The sequence below is a fragment of the Lathamus discolor genome, chromosome 3 (genome assembly GCF_037157495.1).
Source record: "Lathamus discolor isolate bLatDis1 chromosome 3, bLatDis1.hap1, whole genome shotgun sequence".
Classification (NCBI taxonomy): Eukaryota; Metazoa; Chordata; class Aves; order Psittaciformes; family Psittacidae; genus Lathamus; species Lathamus discolor.
This window is the reverse complement of record NC_088886.1, coordinates 44,937,414-44,955,560: the sequence shown is the minus strand read 5'-3', so window position 1 is coordinate 44,955,560 and position 18,147 is coordinate 44,937,414. Positions and strand designations below refer to the sequence as shown.

The 18,147-nt window shown below is 39.7% G+C and overlaps 1 protein-coding gene across 2 annotated transcripts; it reads left to right on the top strand.

Moving 5' to 3' along the window:
- Positions 1-7,153: 7,153 nt before the first annotated feature.
- CCL20 (C-C motif chemokine ligand 20) lies at positions 7,154-12,313 on the top strand. 2 transcript variants are annotated; one of them, XM_065674967.1, is made up of 5 exons: positions 7,154-7,235; positions 10,022-10,305; positions 10,574-10,688; positions 11,428-11,505; positions 11,800-12,313. In XM_065674967.1, the coding sequence occupies exons 2-5, from the start codon at positions 10,224-10,226 to the stop codon at positions 11,825-11,827; spliced, it is 303 nt and encodes a 100-aa protein (XP_065531039.1). In that variant the 5' UTR covers positions 7,154-7,235; positions 10,022-10,223; the 3' UTR covers positions 11,828-12,313. The 2 variants fall into 2 exon arrangements, with proteins under 2 accessions (XP_065531039.1, XP_065531038.1); XM_065674966.1 differs by lacking the exon at positions 7,154-7,235 and having other exon boundaries at positions 9,977-10,305.
- Positions 12,314-18,147: the final 5,834 nt, after the last annotated feature.

Below are 18,147 nucleotides of genomic sequence, written 5' to 3'. Positions count from 1 at the left end.
CGGCCAAATTTATTTCTGTTGCAATATGCCAATAACAAAATACTGTCTTGAAACTTTTAAAACAGAGAATGGAAATCCAACAATAGTGTGATCCAAAGTTTACTGGAAATTGGAGAAAGTCTTCCTGTTGCATTCAATGAATGTTACAGCAGGACAGAAAGGCTTACAGGAGAATAGGGTATACCTTATGTAGTTCCTTTTGTATTCCTTACATTTTCCTTCCAGATCATCGTCAGAGGACAGGAGCTACTACTTTGTCAGTGGGATTCTCTGGGGACTTTAATTTACTTAAAATTTTATGTGGTGTCAGTAGGTCTGCAGCTTTCTTCTGTGCAAGTGCTGGCTATGGGTAGGTGTACTGGGATCTGGCTTCCCTCTGCCCCCAGACAGTATGTCTGTCAACTCTTCTAATGGCACAGAAGCCATCGGTGTTTAAAGGGAGAAAAGCCGTTTGGTATTTCAGGATGAAGGGGAGAAAGAAGTGGTTGAATTCTTGTGACTGCAAAGCTGTCTTTCACAATCATTTTGAGGTTATCAGTATGGTTCACAAGCTGGCTTTGAGCTCTTCACTTCTGTAAATTGTGGTGGAGGGAAACACATCTATTTTTTGGTGGCTAATTTTGCTTAATACTTCCTTGACATGAGTTACATGTTACATGCAAGAATGAAACAATTGCTGTCATAAAGTACCAAATGCTCTAAAAGCTGTAGCCTATTTTCTCAACAGTGCCAACCACAGATCACTCCCATGACAGCTGTGAGCTCCCCATGGCCAATGAAACAGACAAGGTTTTGAAAATGGAGCTTGTGCCAAATCTAGCTGGTTTTGTTTGTTTGTCTTGTTGTTTGTTGGGGTTTTTTTTTGGTTGTTTTGGGTTTGTTTTTTTTTGGGGGGGGGCTGAAATGAAAAAAAATCTCTTAATTCAGCATAATCACTGTTCAACACTGTAACAAAAAAATCATAAAAATTACACATTTCAGAAATGAGGAAGAGAATAAAATAATCTATTAAGCTTCACCTTTAGAATTTGGAGGGCAGTCCAGTCACAGATAGATGCTCATATATGATATCCTAGCACCAAAACGCTGCTGTATCTCCAAGTTTGCTATTTGATGATTGGACCTGGTAACTCTGTTATCCTATTTGTATTTTTTGTAATGATGCCATATAGTCTAATTCAATGTCTAGTCTTAGCTCGTGTTTTAGCCTTCCTTTGGTTGTATGTTTTCTTCATCTCCAGTTAAGTAACAGAAAGGAAATTATATATAGGTCAAAGAAATCTCATGTAAATTGATTAATTCTTTTAGTGACTAATGGATTGCCAAAGAGAGATGAGAGGAAAAACCTGAAAGGATTTCTAAGCAACTTTCCATGTTGAAAGATCACTTTGAGGTGTGTCCCCATGTACACTTACCCTACAAACCTCCCAGTAGTGGCAGATTTTGCCCTGTTGTCATAGACGGACGTCTCATTTCAGAGACAAACATTTGCATTTGCACAACTTGTGTAGGAAGTTTCACCTCAGCACCTCCGCTCCACCTTTTTTGTGTTTTCCCCCCCTCGAGGTGTGTTTCATTGCAGACACTGTGGGAGACTTTGAATCATTGCAACAGCCCAGGTAGTGTAAAGACTTGCGAGAAGAATGTTTGTCACATCTTGACAAGTGCACATATGTAGCAGGGTGTCTCATTTAATGCTAAATCTCTAATGATATTTGAGAGAGACTTTAAATAAATGCATCATGTTGCTAGTGTTTGTTTGTAAGTAACAATTCTTGCACTTAAAATGTCCTGGATTCTTCTAATAGATTAATTTCTTGCCAGCTAAGAAGAATTCGGATAACCAGAGACTTGCAGGGGTTTGCTTTGGTTGGCTGATTTTAAAATTTGGTTTCAATCCCCCTAGAGTGTGTTGCGTTTTGCCCTTTTCATGAAGAACATATATATTTATTCTTTTTTCACATGGTCCGAGTTTTTCTCCATGTGTCTTCATCTTCCTGTTAGTCCCTTCCAAAGCAGCAGTTACAGTGTATGTATGTGTCATATCCTGAAGCTGTGGCCCTGTTTCCCAGGTCCCTTGGTGCTCACTGTGTACAGACATGAAGAAGAAAAGGACCATTCTTTGATCTGAGGAAGGCTAAGTCTACTTACTAGAGGCAAAGATGTTCTCGTAAAACAATTCATTTTGGAATAGGAGATTTCTGTCAAGCCCAGATTGCTTGTCTTAGAACATCTTGCATTTCAGCAGCTTTTCTGGCTCTCGCTCTTGCTCTTGCAGAATAAGCCCTTGTTTACAGGAGGCCCTGAAGCCTGTGAGCAGTCTTGCATGGTTGGGAACAGCACCATACTTAAAGCGCTGGCCAAGGGCCTAACCATCAGGGTACTGCTGAGGCTGGCTGGAGTTGTCCAGGCCAGCAATAAGGTGAGAGAGACGTTGAAAATGAGGACAAGCAGCACATGCTTAGAGCAGCCAAGGGGAACCTTTAGAAAGAGGAAAAGCAGATGCTTCTTTAAAGGGAGCTGCGGCAAAGCTGCCTTTTGTTAGGGCCCCCAAATACCTCTTGCAGAAATCAAGAGGTTCAGACTAAGGTCCAGAAAGTTTTAAGGGTATAGGAAGATAAGAAGGGCAGTATCTCAGTGGTGCTATGCAAAAGAACCTGTAAAACTTGGGATGGAAGGATCTAGGGCTTTGGATTCCTACGGATAAAGAGCAGGACTCCTGGACAAAGGGAAGTTTGAACCAGCTGGTTTGGGAAACCATGGTTTAAATCTCCACACAGGAAAGTCCCTATAATGTAACTGTGTAGTACTGAAAATCCACAGTGATTGCAACATTCGTCTGGAGAAGGTCTGTGCCCATGGCTACTCTGCCAGTGTTCATGACAATGCCACTCAATAGTGTTAACTAATATCTATTAAAACAAAACTTGTTTGTTTTCTGTTTAGCAATCAAAAATCAGCAGATGTTACTGGGTATTTTTAAACTTATCTTCTAGTAATACATGACAAAATGCCAGCTGTGTTAATCATGAACTAAGTACTCCAGAGGGATTAAGTGTTCTGTGTCAAGTGTGGATGAGTAAAACCTTCATAGAATGACTAGGGTTGGAAAGGACCTCCAAGTCCCCTGCCATGGGCTGGGACCCCTCCCACTAGACCAGATTGCTCAAGGCTCTGTCCAACCTGTCTGTGAACACTGGCAGGTATGGAGCTTTCACAGCTTCCCTGGGCAACCTGTGCCAGTGCCTCACCAGCCCCAAAAGAACTTCTTCCTTATATCTAGCCTGAACTTCCCCTGTTTAAGTTAGAACCCATTACCCCTTGTCCTATCACTACAGTCCCTAATGAAGAGTCCTTCTCCAGCATCCTTATACGCCCCTTCAGATACTGGAAGGCTGCTATGAGGTCTCCACGCAGCCTTCTCTTCTCCAGGCTGAACAGACCCAATTTTCTTAGCCTGTCTTTTTATGGGAGGTGCTCCAGCCCCCTTATTATCCTCATGGCCCTCCTCTGGACTTGCTCCAACAGCTCCATGTCCTTATGTTGAGGACACAAGGACTGCACACAGTACTCCAAGTGGGATCTCACGAGAGCAGAGAGGCCGAATCATCTCCTTTGACTTGCTGGTCATGTTCCTTTTGATGCAGTCCAGTATAAGGCTGGCTTTTGGGGCAGTAAGGGCACAATGCTGGCTCATGTTCAGTTTCTTATTGACCAATGCCCCCAAGTCCTTCTCCACGGGACTGCTCTGAAACGCTTTTCTGCGGGCTTCCCACGAGATCACAGCCTCCTTTGGGCATTCACCTGTTCTGGCGTGGGGCCCTCCATGGGCTGCAGGTGGATATCTGTTCCACTGTGGCCTTTCATGGTGACAGCCTGCCTCACATGGTCTTCACCAGAGACTGGAGGGGAATCTCTGCTCTGGGGTGTGGAGTATCTCCTTCCTGACTTTCACCAACCTTGGTATCTGAGGCTTGTTTCGCCAAGTCTCACTCTTCTCTCTCAGCTGCTATTGTTCTGCCAGGGTGTTTGTTTTTTTCTCCACTTTCTTAAATATGTTATCCCAGAGGTGTTACCCCTGTCACTGGCAGGCTTGGCCATGGCCAGTGACGTGTTCAACTTGAAGCTGGCTGGCATTGGCTCTATCAGACCTAGGGGAAGCTTCTGGCAGCTTTTCACAAAAGCCACTCCGTTAGAACCCCTGCTACCAAAATCTTGCCACAGAAACCCAGTAATGTATTTTTTTCCCTGCTTCTTTCCAACTATAGGTTTTGCCTTCAACTTTGAGAGGTCCATTTCTGTGAAAAAGTGATTGGATACAATGGAGGGTTAATTTTGAAAGAGGGAAACCTGACCTCAGAACACCAAATATTCATCTCCCGTATGTACATAGTGGCAAGCAACAAGCTAGGAAGGGTGCTGGGCTGTTCACAGAGGATGCACAGAGGATGCACCAGCCTTCTCATAACCTGCACTTCTGATACATCAGAGATTAATTTCTCCCAACAGGCATATAATTTGTCCATAATTGCATCAAACAAATGCTATTCAATAGTATTTCTAGATCTATTCCTTACGAAGTGTAACGTATAATTAGTGAAAATTGGTTTCTTCCTTCAGATAAGGATTTTTGTCAGTCATGCAAATGAACTGCATGAAAATACTATATTACATCATAGCCTCTAAGGCTTCAGAGATATTGGGCAAGTCACTTGTGGAACTTTTGTGCTTGGGATTTAGTATGTATTTCATCACTGGGGATTATGCAATGTTTTAAACCCCGCATTTGGCCCTGATCCTTTGATCTAGTGCCTTTTCATGCTCTTTGCTCTGTCAAAAGTCTTCTAAACCATTGGAAATTACAGAAGGGAATTTCCTCTGTTTGGTTCTTTTCTTCCTTGTTCATCAGCTGTATTGCTATAAAATTTTATTTCCAGCACTTCAGACAAGGGCAGTAATATATAATAAAATAACATCATTTGCAAGGATGAATAGAAATGGAAATTTCATTGATGTGCTAGTCAGAAACTGTCAATGTGTTTCTTGTCTTACTGTAGTAGACAGGTAAAGATATCATAGACAGCACCTGACATCAGGATAGGTGAGGTATGTTTTTATGGTTTGTTTTGTTTCTTTAAGCTTTTGTGTTAAATATTAGACCTAAACCCATAAAGAAGTCATTTTAAGCTGTAGCTTATCAGTCAGATAGTTAATGATTATAAAATTCCTTCTCTGTGTCTCTCTTCAGAAGAGTGTTTTAAGCCTTGCACTGTATGGCTTTTAGGAGCTCACAACAGAGCTGCATAGTTAAATAGGTTACTATTGTGGGGCCACAGTTTCAAAGCATTTCAAACTGCTTTCCCAGTCATGTGCAGTTCTGAATTCCATATGTGCATATGGCTTCTCATATGCCAGATTTTGAATGAAAAGAGGCATAGCTTTATTGTCACAACTCTACATGTACCTAAAAATGAGGTGCTCTGCTTCCGTACTGTTCTGCAATGGGGAGATTGAAGGGGCAAGCCCATCCCTCAGAAATAATGCCCATTTTTCCACTGGTACAGTGGTGTTTACCAAGGCTGAACTATTAAGTCCCTTCAGAACTTCAGACTTTCATCAGGTATTTCTGTGTGTGAAAGCCTTTTGCTAAAAGAAACATATTGCTTGGAGACAGCAGACTGATGATCATGGAAAGCAGGGACAGAGAGGCTGTACCTCTGCAGCTGGTGTCCAAGAGCAGTCTGACTTCCCACATCTCCTCTTTAACATCCCCAAACTGCTCAGAACTATCGGTTTCCCAGTATCACCTTGGAAAATGATCTGTTTTCCCTCATACATTTCTTCTCCTTTCACAACTCTGAATGGTTCTACAGCACAGGAACCTAGGCTATCTTTACCTTATCTTTTATAGTACACACAGGAGTGGTTTGGCATGTTCCCTCTGGCCTCTGGAGCAACAGGAAGGGAGGTTTAGCAGAGGCTGAAAACTTAATTGGTCTGTGTTTTAGTGCTTTGTCTTACTGTGAGTGCAGCCACAGGGAAGGAGAATGAGCAGGGTTTGTGAGGGGATCTGAGGAGGTCTGACAGGAGTGAGAGCAATTGAGAAACTTACAGCAGAGGGAAGTCGGGAAGGAACAAGTTAGGAAACTAAAAAGAGAAGAAAAGACAGACATGACAGAAACAGAAAAAATGTGGGCTTGACTGTGGCTTGGGAAGGAGCACAATTGTAAGATCATGCTCAGGGAAGGTCCAGGTCCAGCTGAGGCTTGAGTGCCTCCAAGGGTATTCAAACCGGGCTTTCACATCCCCTTCTGGGGCAACCTGTCCCAGAGCTTCACCTACCTTGCTATGAAGAGGGGTTTTCACTATGTCTGATGAGAATTTCCCTTTCCGCAACTGATGTCTGCTGCCTCTTGTGCTTTGGCTGTGCCCCTCTGAGGAGGCCCTGTGCACACAGCCTCGCAGGCCCCAGCGCAGGGAGGTAACGGTCTCCCTCGACCTTGTGGCCTCCTCCCTGACCTCTGCTCCATGTGCAGACTCCTAATTGCACCAGCACCAGGACACCAAACTCAATGTATTGGCCCAGTAATGACAATCCACAATGCCCATGAACAGTCTCTGAGGTGCTGGTGGCCACGCTGAGCACCAGTGTACCAGTCCTTCACCTGTCCTCTGGCCAATCCATACAGCACTATTTGCTCATACAGATGCCAAGGGAAACCAGGCTGAAAGTCTCACTGGGTCAGGGTGGACAACAGTCACCGTCCCCTCATCCACAGGGAACAATCACTTCCCTTGAACACATAAGTGTTAGCTTGGTTTTATATTTTTTTGCCTTCTGTTTGCATTATGGACTTGTAAAGACTGATAAGATATGGTTATGAGTCATATCAGGACCTAGCAGGCAACTTCAAAAACCTCTTTTGATTTTTTTTTTTTAAACCACTTTGTGCAAATAAACTGAAGGTACTTTGTACACAGGGTTCCTGAAGCTGAGGCCCTCCTCATGGCTTTTGTTTAAAGTCTAAATTTGAACGTGATTTCCTAAGTCAAACCAACGAGATAAAAGATGTACCATGAGCAAGAGTTCTGCTGCAACACAGGACACCAGTCTAGCCTCTGGTTCCTATCAGAGGTGCAATGAAAATTGCCTGAGGACAGAAGTATGGGCTGAGCATTAACTGGGTGGTGTCACTGCTCTGGTATCCAAACTGCTTGTGCTTAATTAGGAGTAGGTAGGTATGGGTGTCAAAGCTCAAGTGAGAAGATTCTATCTTCTGAATGGGGAAGAAATAGAGCTGTAGAGTGAGAAGGGAGACTTGAGATACAAGGCTGCCTCCAACTAGATAACAGCATTGGTAATCACATGATGAGCTGTATTTGCCTAGGAAATGACATAAGAAACACCAAAGTTTGGAATGGGTGTAATAGATTTGGGATCAATGAGGAAAATCAACTAGGTGTGAGTTATGTGTGAGATGTTTGGACACAGGAAAAGAGATGCAGGGGTGGTGAAAAGGTGGGTTCAAGAAAAAGAAAAATGGGGGAATAAGGTATAAAATTAAGGAGAGCAAGAAATGGAAGGACCTTCTGACAGGAAAAGTGTGGTTGCCTCCAGGCAGTGGTTAAGCCAGCCTGTGGATAACCCACCAGAATCTCCACCAGTTCTATGGCTGAACAACAGTACAAGAGGTGGGAGCAAGAACGCATAAACTTCTAAGGAAGGATAGATTTGTACCTTAATACTCAATGCATGAGACTAGGCAGCAGAATTGCAATTTAACAGCACTTACTAGTGATTTTTCAATTTTTCTTTATAGTAATTTAATCAATAGATTTAACCACTGTATTTGTGCTAATAGTAAACAACAACATTGTAACTCAATATGATTTTATAATTGTGAAGTAATATTCCTAATAACAATGGTGTTTTTATTAGCCAATTAAAATATTAGCCTTTTTAAAATGTGCTGCCTAATCAATAAGCATTATAATCATCCTAATCAGTTATGTCTCAAGTCTCCAAACTAACAAGGGAGACGTGAACTTAAGTAGCAACAAGTGCCTTAGCAAGACAGGAGACAAACATATATTTTTCTGGAAGACTTTTTAGCAATTTTAAAAATTATAGTTTGCCTAGTGCTTTTGATGCTCTTGATACTAATCCATGGATAAGGAGATGTGGTTACTGTCTTGACAGTCTTAGGAAGTTCTCTGTCTAAAGCAGCTGGAGAATTTTCAAGTATCAACACTAGAGAGAAATGGGAGAGTGGAAATAGAGGAATGAAGGTTGGTAACCCAATGCCTAATTTTCAGATCTTGAAGGCACTTGCTTGATAGACACTGGATGGTTTGAACTCCTGCTCAAAAATAAGAAGTAGTGGAAAAATCCAAGGTTGTTACTGGAGAGCAAGGACTTTTATTTATTTTTTTTTTTTTTTTAAAGAAATGGTGCTTGATGGGGAAAAGATAGAGAATTGCCTATTGCAAACCTGATGCTTCTTGATACCTGACAAACTAGGAATAGTTGTGATTCATGTTTGACTACTCCTATCATTATGGGAAGGAAAAAGCTATCAAGCTAAACTTCCGTTATGTCAAGCATTACCATTCTAGTTAGCGATTTTGTAACATCGCTTATGCTGACAGATAATCCTTAAAGCAGTCCAGAAATAGCTGCATATAGAGAGCACTGATGTTTATGTACATTTATGATATTTCGCTGTGATCCATAAAGAAATTACAAAACTTCAGGGCATGGAATCTTTGTTGCCTCTTCTCATTACCTTTGGCCAGTGGCAGTGGCCTAAAGGGGGAGCATCTCCAACGTATGTGAAGCCATGCATGGTGCAAGACTGCTCATATGTGTCCTAGCCATACAAGCTTCCCTAAATTCTGGCTGTTATGTTGAAAGATTAGTGTCTTTGAATAATAGTCTATTCCAGAGTTCAGATTTTCTACATTTCTAGGAAGAAATAATGGGAATGTACCCTTCATGAAAGGTACTGGTAGTCTGTGAAAAATAGGAGGTGTGTAGTTCCAAACTAATGACCGTGTCCCTGAGCTCTAACTTAAGAGAAGCTACTTACAGCTCAGGTTACTCTATAATCACCTGGAACTGGCAGCACCTCTTGTGTACACCAGCTGAGCAGGACATGGCCGGTAGCCATCACATTCATTTCACACAGGTTGCTAAGCAGCACTGGAAAGTACCAGCTTCCAGCAGCAGCTCAAACAGTGTACTTACTGTGATGACAGAGCCTCTCCCTGGGGGTTTCTCATGAACTGTGTGAGACAGATTTAAGATTCTGTGTGTTTTAATTAAATGCTCAGGAGTCACAATTGTCAGGTACAGATTGGAATGGGAAAGTAACAAGGTACAGCTATTGCTTGGAAAGCCGCATTTATACATTCTGGACAGTACAGATTCAGTGGAAAATACAGACCCCATTTCAAGTTGGTTTTAGGCTAATTCTGTTTTCAGATGAAATAGTTCAGATGTGTAACAAACTGGTAGAAAGTGATAGCAGTGAATATATGGGTAAAGAAACCCATTTCCATGAGTACTTAATATTGCTCGCATGTCATCATAAATACTACAGTCTAGAGCTCAGAAAGCAGTAATATGGGAAGTCTGATGTTGCTGTATTGACCAACCAGTAAATGTTAATGTAGGGCATTGGTATCATTGCAGATACTTACCCAGCTCCTGGGAGCATGCCATACTGAAATGAAATTGGATGTGTTAGGCCCACCTCCCTCTCACCCTAACTTCGGTTTGATAAACTAGAACACAGCAGATCTGCAGTTTCTGTAGGTAACATTGAGAGTTACCTACATTTGACTTTCCTCATTTCACAACCCACACTCCTACCCCTAAAAATACAAATGCTTCACCCACAGAACCATTACCTCACAGCTTTATATTTCCTTTTCTTTTTGGCTGAATTTTCTAACCTACTTAAACAAAAAAAAAAAAAAAAAAGAAAAAAAGTACTCCCCAGCACGCTGTTATCTCCAGTTACAGCACCAGGAAGGGGCCAAATTAGGCATGATGGAAATTGACATGGGAAAACCCACTGATGACAGAAGAACCCGCCCGCAGGTGAATTCCCGCGGCTTCTGCCACCCCTTTATAAGCAGGTGGAGGTGCGGCAGGGCTGGCAAGACAAGCAGGCAGCAGCTGAGCACTCACTAGAGCACAACTGCTGTGTGGAGTGGAAATGGCTGGCTTTAGCAGCAAGAGCTTGGTCCCGGTTTCCATGCTGGGGCTCCTGGCACTGCTCCTGTGTGGCACCTCTGAAGGTAAGTGAGCTTGGGCATTCAGCCCTGCGAAGTGGTTCTGGGTGCCACCCTGCAGCATGCCAGCCATGTCGGGGTGTGCATGCTTGCAGCTGGCAGCAGCACAAGGGTGAGGATGAAGGGATCTTTTTCAGCTAAATATGCCACCTAATCCTCCTCTTGTGTCAATGAGGAGCTGGACAGTCAGGGAGCTGAACAGTGAGTGCTCTAGGCAGCATAGCAGCATGGTCCGAATGGGGTTTATTTACTTTGTCATTTTGCTTCACTTCAGCACAAAGCAACCAGGATTGCTGCTTGTCTTACACCAAGGTGCGTCTACCTCGGTGGGCCCTAAAGGGTTATACTGAACAGCTCTCCAGTGAAGTCTGCGATATCCATGCAATCATGTAAGTTACTTTTTAGAAGATCTTCTGGTTGCTTTGTTTTTCTTTTCTGACATGTATTAGTCTTAAGATGTCTGTTTGGGCAGACACAGTAATTTCAAGAATATAAGCATGATTTTTCTTGCTTTTTCAAAAGGTTACATTAACTGAATAAATTGTATATAATTCCTGTAAACAAGCCCTCTATTTGATAAGGACTATTAACTCTTAGGACAGCTGTACAGTGTAAATAATAAATCTGACATTTTAGGATTCAGCTGTACAAGCAAAGACATGCTTCATCTCTAGCCAACAGAGAGTATTCCCTCACCAAAACCTCTTAAGAGACACGCAAATGACAAGAGTTTGCTTAATTCACGGAAATCTATTTATTTTTTTTTTTCCCCCACAAGGTTTTAGCCTTCCTAATAGTTGACAGCAACTATTTTCCTTAGTTCCACCAATTACTTTTGACGTCCATAAAAGTTCTTTGTCTTAAGAGTTCCAATAAATTGAGCACAACTTTATGATGCAAAAAATGACTGAAGCAGCTGTTACATTTAAATTTCTTTCTTTTTGTTCATATAGTGTTGGAGGGGTTGTAGAGCATCCCATATCTAACTGGTATTTACAAAAGCAGTTGCTATTATTTATTATATAGAGTAATTATGATGCATGTTTTAGACCAAATGCCTGTTCGCAGTATTCAACGACAGGGGTGTCTAATGGCTTACCGATCTCTTTATCATTATTTCTTTTCCAGTTTCCACACCTACAGTGGGTTGAACGCCTGTGTAAATCCTAAAGAGGGGTGGGTGAAGAAGCATCTTCTTTTCCTGAGGTAGGAATCTAAAAATCTAAATACTATCATCCTATGAAAACAGAGCATGTACAAAAGCCTGTTTCTTACATCTTCTGAATGCCAGTTCTGATGGCAATGCAGAAAATATTTCTTTCCATCTCTGGTCAAATATAGTTACCCTTTTTTAGAGTCTTCCTGGGGACAGTTATGTCACATATCCCTTTTTCTGTCTGAGCTGTTCTCTCAGGTGGTGCTATACCTTGGAGACAGAAATCTATAATTGACCTGTGGCTGAGGTCATTATTTATGTGTGTTCTCTCATTCTTTTAACAGCCATAAGCTCAAGAAGATGTCAATGTGAGACGTTTTCTAGCAGGGAAATAAACAAGCATGGCTAAGGAACTCCTTCACTCAACATCTTGTTTGAGATCGTCATCTTGTACACTGTTGTGTGCTTTCCACTATCTCTGGCTTCCTTGGGACCATTTAACTTCTTGAATTGATTCATATTGCATCGCTGTGTTGCTTGAATTAAGCATTTTGTTAAAGTTTCTATTTTTATGAATGTGTGTATGTTACTAATATGATGAGTATATTTAGAAAGGGCTACCCTAAGTGGTTGTACAGAGTATGAATTTTAAGTTTACTGCATGTAATATTTGTTTTGTTCAGCATGTGTAAAGTGGGTTATTTATTGTCTTTATTTTGTTACTTTGGCACTGCCTTGTGCCAAAATGTTTTCTTTTAATTGTAGTTAGAATTATAATACTTCTTGAACTATTGTTCAAACCAAAACTGCTTGTGAAAAAATGGAAATTGGAGTTAAAGAAATAAATGTTAAAATCTGCGCTTTCTGTGATATATTTTTTTTTTAATTGAAAAAGGTAACTTTTCCTCGAAATGAATTCCTTTGCTTATGAGGCACCAGCTGAAACAATTATACAAGAGTATTCACACCTGTTAAAAGTTTTCTATTGCTTCTGTAGCTCATCCTTCCTCTTGTCACACATGGCTCTGTTGCCACCAAACCCCAGATGCTTTACCAAGAGACCTATGACTCATGGGACTTTTTAAGTTCCTTTTATTCTGATTGAATATTTTTTTGTAACCCACCTTATTGGAGGAAAAAGAAAACATAGAAAGTTGTTTTCTATGCTTCTTAATATGGATCGATATGGTTATATTATTGGTAGGAAATTTAATGTGAACATAACATATCCATCCATGCATTCCTGAGGATACAAATAGGTATTATAAGCAAGTGTTGTATCATCAAAATCATCATATCAGAGGCATGTTTTTGTAAGTAACCTTCAGGACTTATTAAAAGTTCTGAGAGCTCTGAAAATCATGACCCTTTCCAGGAACACCTGATAACTTTGGTGGGGCTGTTCTGCATTTGGGTAGGTAAGTTTCTTTTTCCTCTGTATCTTTGGCCCTTAACTCCTAATTCAGCATGTGGAATTCTGTTGAATAATGTGAGATGCAATATTAGATGGTCATATGGGGTCTTTGCCGCTTTCATTTATATAATTAAAAAAACACAAGAATTTTTTTAATTGCAAATCACCAGCAAGGCTTTTTCCTACTGCTTGGCTATCATTTGAATAATGGATGTGAGAGCTTTCCCTTCAAAGTCTCAGCAGAACTTCATGCTCCAGCTCCAAAGCCACCCGTTCTCACTGCATTGAAATCAGTCATTCCTGTGTCTGCTGTAGTATTATTTTTAAATCCTATTTGTGAAATTCTTTGTTTGTTTTGTGTTGTTTTCTTCTTTTTTAATTCCTTTTTAATTTTTTTTCCTAAAGCAATCTCACTGCATTCCCAGCCAGGACATTGCAGCATTTCATGAGCTTGGGATCTTTCACAGAATTTTTTTTTATATGGAATCATAATTAGATTTACTCATTTCGTAATATTTTTTCTTCTCTTACTCCAGCACAAAGCAACAAAATAACTTGGTATTGTATAGAAAGTGACTTTTTTTGTAAGGAATAGCAAACCTTCTGCTGATTTAATATTGTTGTTAAAGCGTGAAACCTGCCACATCTCATCTGCTGGGCGAGTACTAACAAATTATTTATTGTGTTACTGTTCACTTGACGGTAGCTCCAATCAGTAGAAGACTATTTTTTGTTCCTCATCTCTTGTTTTTTTCCATCTTCCACATAAAAGCGGGTTGTAAAGCATGCACAAATCAAAGAGAAGAATGGATGAAGGCCTTTCTTCGTTTGCAGTATGTATATTTTCAAGTATATCTGAAAACCACGCATTACTGGGTGTGCTTAGTGACAACGACACTTTTAGCTCCGTCATAGGGGTATTGATAATTTGTCAGTTATTTTCAGTTACCAATACCCATGAGCCCACATGTAGCTAAACTGCACTTCTGATGAACTGGAGTGCATTGTTCAGCTGTGATTTAGTAGAGAAATGAATCGGGGAATTCATGCATCAAGAAGGGCTTTAGCCTTATGACACTGTCACTTGATTTTAAGGGCATACACCCAGCTGGATAAACATCAGAACAATACAGATGATCAGTTGTAACAAGCCTTCTGTACACTGAGCTCAGCTGTTACACCCTGGTAGTCTTACTCAAAATACCAGGATACAGGCAACATCCTTTGCCAAAATATGAAACATAAAGGAAGTTTTTAGTCTTCGGTCTAAAACCAGTGCATTGTCTATGCTAAGTTTACTAAATAATTATAGTGGTATGATGGCACATAAATAGAAAACTATGATCTGTGTTCCTATGGTCTTGTGATAGCTCTGTTCTGGGAAGTGTCAGCCTTAACTGTCCAGTGTTGCAGCCCTAACTCTGTTAAAGGTTTTTAAATTGCTGTGTTTGTTCCTTCTGCATTATCAATTACAGATAGCTTTCACTCAAAGCTCACCAAGACTTGCAGGCAGCAGAACATGTAGATACAATATACAAGAAAAATGTTACTGTAGCTGCTCTTATATATTAAGCATAGTGTAGTGCTCATGTAGCTACTAACATAAAAAACCCCCAAACCCGAACACTTGTTTAATAGCCCTTTAGCTTCTTTGAATTTTTATCATTATTCAGATTATGCAATCCAAAATACATATTTAATTTAAAAACGTCATTTGAAATTTAGAATACTCTATGCTTAAAAAGCAAATATGTAATGGGAAAAGTAGAGACTAAAATAGTTTTGTTAATGGCTATTATTAAATTTAAAACAGAATTTATATAGTTTTGCTTATATGACTTCAGTTGTACCTCCAAAATGAAGAAACAGTTTCATTTGTAAGCATTTCTATCTACATGTCTGTGTTCCTGAAATTTTGCTACTTCATGAACTTAAATTGAAAACTCTTCTTCTCCCCTTCTTTCCCCCACCTTGTATCAACGAGACAATTGATGGTCTGGGTTGAGATCCCTTGAAAAAAACAGATATGCTCTATATAGTGTCCTGTATATAGAATTTTGCTGGATACACTTACAATGCATGTCCTGTAGTTGAGGGATTTCGCCTATTATCATGACTAAAGAGCTGCACATACAAAAGTGAGGAAAAGAGGGTTTGCACCCTAATCTCTTTGTTAAATCTGTTGTATGACCTTTGGATCCAATTAATTTCAGTGTACTGGGTTTTCACAATACTCCATCTGCTCAACTATCTTGATTTACCTAAAAAATCAAAGCTTCGTGGCAATTCTTTTTTCTAGCCCTCAAAATTAGAGAAAGCCTTGGAAAACAACAGATGAAGAAGCAAAGCCAGTTGCATGTGTTTTTGAGTAGCAACTGTAGTGAAATTCAAAGGGAAGGTTAATGCCTTGTTTCTTGCAGTGAACACTTCTTTCAGTTATCAGAAATTTTAATTTTGTGCCACTTTTTCATTGAAAAAAATTGCTATTCTAGCTGAATCTGAAGATGTGTATGTTCTTTCTATCTGGTTTATATTTTTTTTCCTTCTTCACTTCTTTCTGCTGGAAATAGACATAATGTCCCACGAGCTTCAGAGCTGATTTAGCTTGCTCAGGGGCTAACATTAACTGTTTCCTGTGCTGTGGTGACTGAGAAGAAATACACAGATAGTTTTATTAAGATATCAGATACGCTTTTCTGTTAGCTTGGTGCTTCTCAGCCTGCGAAGAATTTCTCTCTTGGTAAGACATGCTCATGGTAAGAATAAGGGAGAGAAATCAGCTCTGGAAACAGGAACAGTGTAGCCCAGCACTTGGGCTCCCTGGTGGGAAAGCATGAATGGTAGGATCATTTTAATATCTAAACAGCTACAGGATAAAGTGAATTAGGAAACAAGAAACATTGAGATAGTGAAACTGGGGACACCATGATTAGTGAAGACATATATTAAAGTGTACAAAACACAGAGCCTAGAGTATTTCTTATTTCTGAGTCAAACTTCAGTTACAATTTGCATCACAAATATACCTATCTTCTCTCCTGGGCATGTGCCCAGAAGCCAAAGCAAAATATTTATGTCTATACAAAAATCTTATGTGTGGGATGGTCAAATACAACAAAATTGGTCAAATACATCAAAATTTTTCAAATACAATAAAATTGGTCAAGTACAACAAAATTGCATTAGACTCTTTCTGTATCTTCTGGGTGATAAAATTTGATCAAAACATAGATTTTTCTTGAAGGAATATGGCTTGCAAGCGTATAAACTCCGTACCAAGAATTCATATAACAAATACTGAGGTGACAGCAGATAGCATAGTTAGGTATCGCTGGCAAAGAAACATTACAAATCTGTAAGAAGCAGATAGGACCAGTCCAGCCATCTGATTAAAGTTGTGTCAGTAGAGATGGGCTAAAGTAAGTGGTCCAATTTGCAGTGAAATTGTCAATTACACTGTCAAAATTAAAGTAGTAGTTTAATATGCTTGCAGCATCAGTCATCAGGCACAAAGCTAGTGAGAACACTACAAACTTACAAAGTCGGTAAATGGCAACGTGAGAATGATAGATTTAATGTGACAGATAAATGAGAGCTGTAGAGTGGTCAGTGTGGTTACTTCAACTGTTCACTTAAATGTGGCCGTCTCTCACATACGAATAAGCTTTGTTATATAGCTGTACTTAAGGAATACTAATCAAAATGTTCATTTAAATGTTTGTCATGCAGATCTGAAAAATAATTGTATCTTAGCTATATACTTTATTACTTGATTTCTTCTTTCAAATGTACGTTTACTGGAGCTGGTTTAAAAATATGTTTATGTGTTCCAGTGGGCATCTGAATGTTTCGTATTATAATGACTAGGAATAAATGGTCAAAATGTCTTGCAGAGACAAGCCAAATCCCAAAGATATCTGAAATACTGCAAATCTCAGGGTTGCTCACTCTATAGCATACTCCAAATTGGTACAAAAGTAGGCATAAATGTTTTATGAATTTGAAAGTGGGTAGTACTGTTTTAATGCTAATTAGAATGAATGGATGATATACATATATATTGCACATCCATACGAAGTACTTCAAAACGATGGTAAAGAAACTTAGAAAACAAGAAACACAGAATGAAATAGAGAAGGTGTAGAGATATATAGGAAGCATGATGGTTTATGTGAAATTCTTAATGAATTATTGGCATAATGAAAATTAAATATAGAAACCCAAATGAGTTATTTCAACTTTTTTATTAAAAACCAAGGTGAGATGAAAACAACTTCACTTTAACGAAGCTGTGTTTTTTTTAATACAAAGTAGTTATTTATATTTTGCAATTCTATTGCGGCCTTTACTAGAAATTCTGTTATTTGTTAGGAGCTCTTTGCTTCCTCCCGACTCAAAACGGCTTGACTCAGTTGCATGTTAGATATGTATAGAAGTGTTTATCTATTTCCTCGCTAGGTGTATCCAAATAACTCACCTTCATCTTGCAGGTCAGACAATGTGACTGCAGAATACTTGCGTAATTGCTTGATACCGTCAGCTTTGCTTAACCAAAGAATCTTCAGCCCCCTACAGTCTGGACCATGCTAAAAAGATGAATATATTGTGGAAAGGATCTCCTCTAAAAAGCGGACAGCAAAGAAAAAGTTTTTCAACTAAGTGAAACTTGAATGAAACAAGTAAGAACGTATGCGATTTGCCTGACTGCATGTGATATGTAAGCAGTCTGGGAGAAATAGAAGTTTTAAGAAAAAGCTAAGATGAGAACTACAGTTCCTTTCTAGGTATTTTTTTTTATCTTGCTGTAGGTAAAAAACACATGCATCCATTCATGTGAACAGAAACTTGTAGGTGACAGACTTTCTAGGCAAATAGTATTTTTTTCCTTTTAATTTGAGATAACTTAGAATTGCTGAAAACAGCCATGCAAGGATGAAAAACAAGCTCTGTGAAAGGAAGCACGTTTCTTGTTCTGTAGCACAGTCAGCTCTTTCTCCCAGAATAGCTCTTACCTAGCAAAGAGCAGACTCCCAGAAGATCATATTCCTTACACAAGTAATATAGTTTTATACTTTCAGTGGCTGTGGTGTCATGATTAGCATTGGAAATAACAGTGCAGAAGTGAGAAGGAGCTCAAACAATGCACAGGGAAGTACATGTGCATAGTGGTGTTTGTTTGGGCAAGAGGAAGCAGGTTATCTATTCCAGAACAAAACCTTGAAAAAAATTACCTAAACCTTCCCAATTCAAAGTAGAAACAAGGAAATATCAGAGCATA

Coding starts and splice junctions, on each gene's coding strand:
- CCL20 (XM_065674967.1), top strand. CDS start 10,224: ATGGCTGGCTTTAGCAGCAAGAGCTTGGTCCCGGTTTCCATGCTGGGG. Junction 10,306..10,573: donor CCTGTGTGGCACCTCTGAAG/GTAAGTGAGCTT, acceptor GCTTCACTTCAG/CACAAAGCAACCAGGATTGC. Junction 10,689..11,427: donor TGCGATATCCATGCAATCAT/GTAAGTTACTTT, acceptor TTTCTTTTCCAG/TTTCCACACCTACAGTGGGT.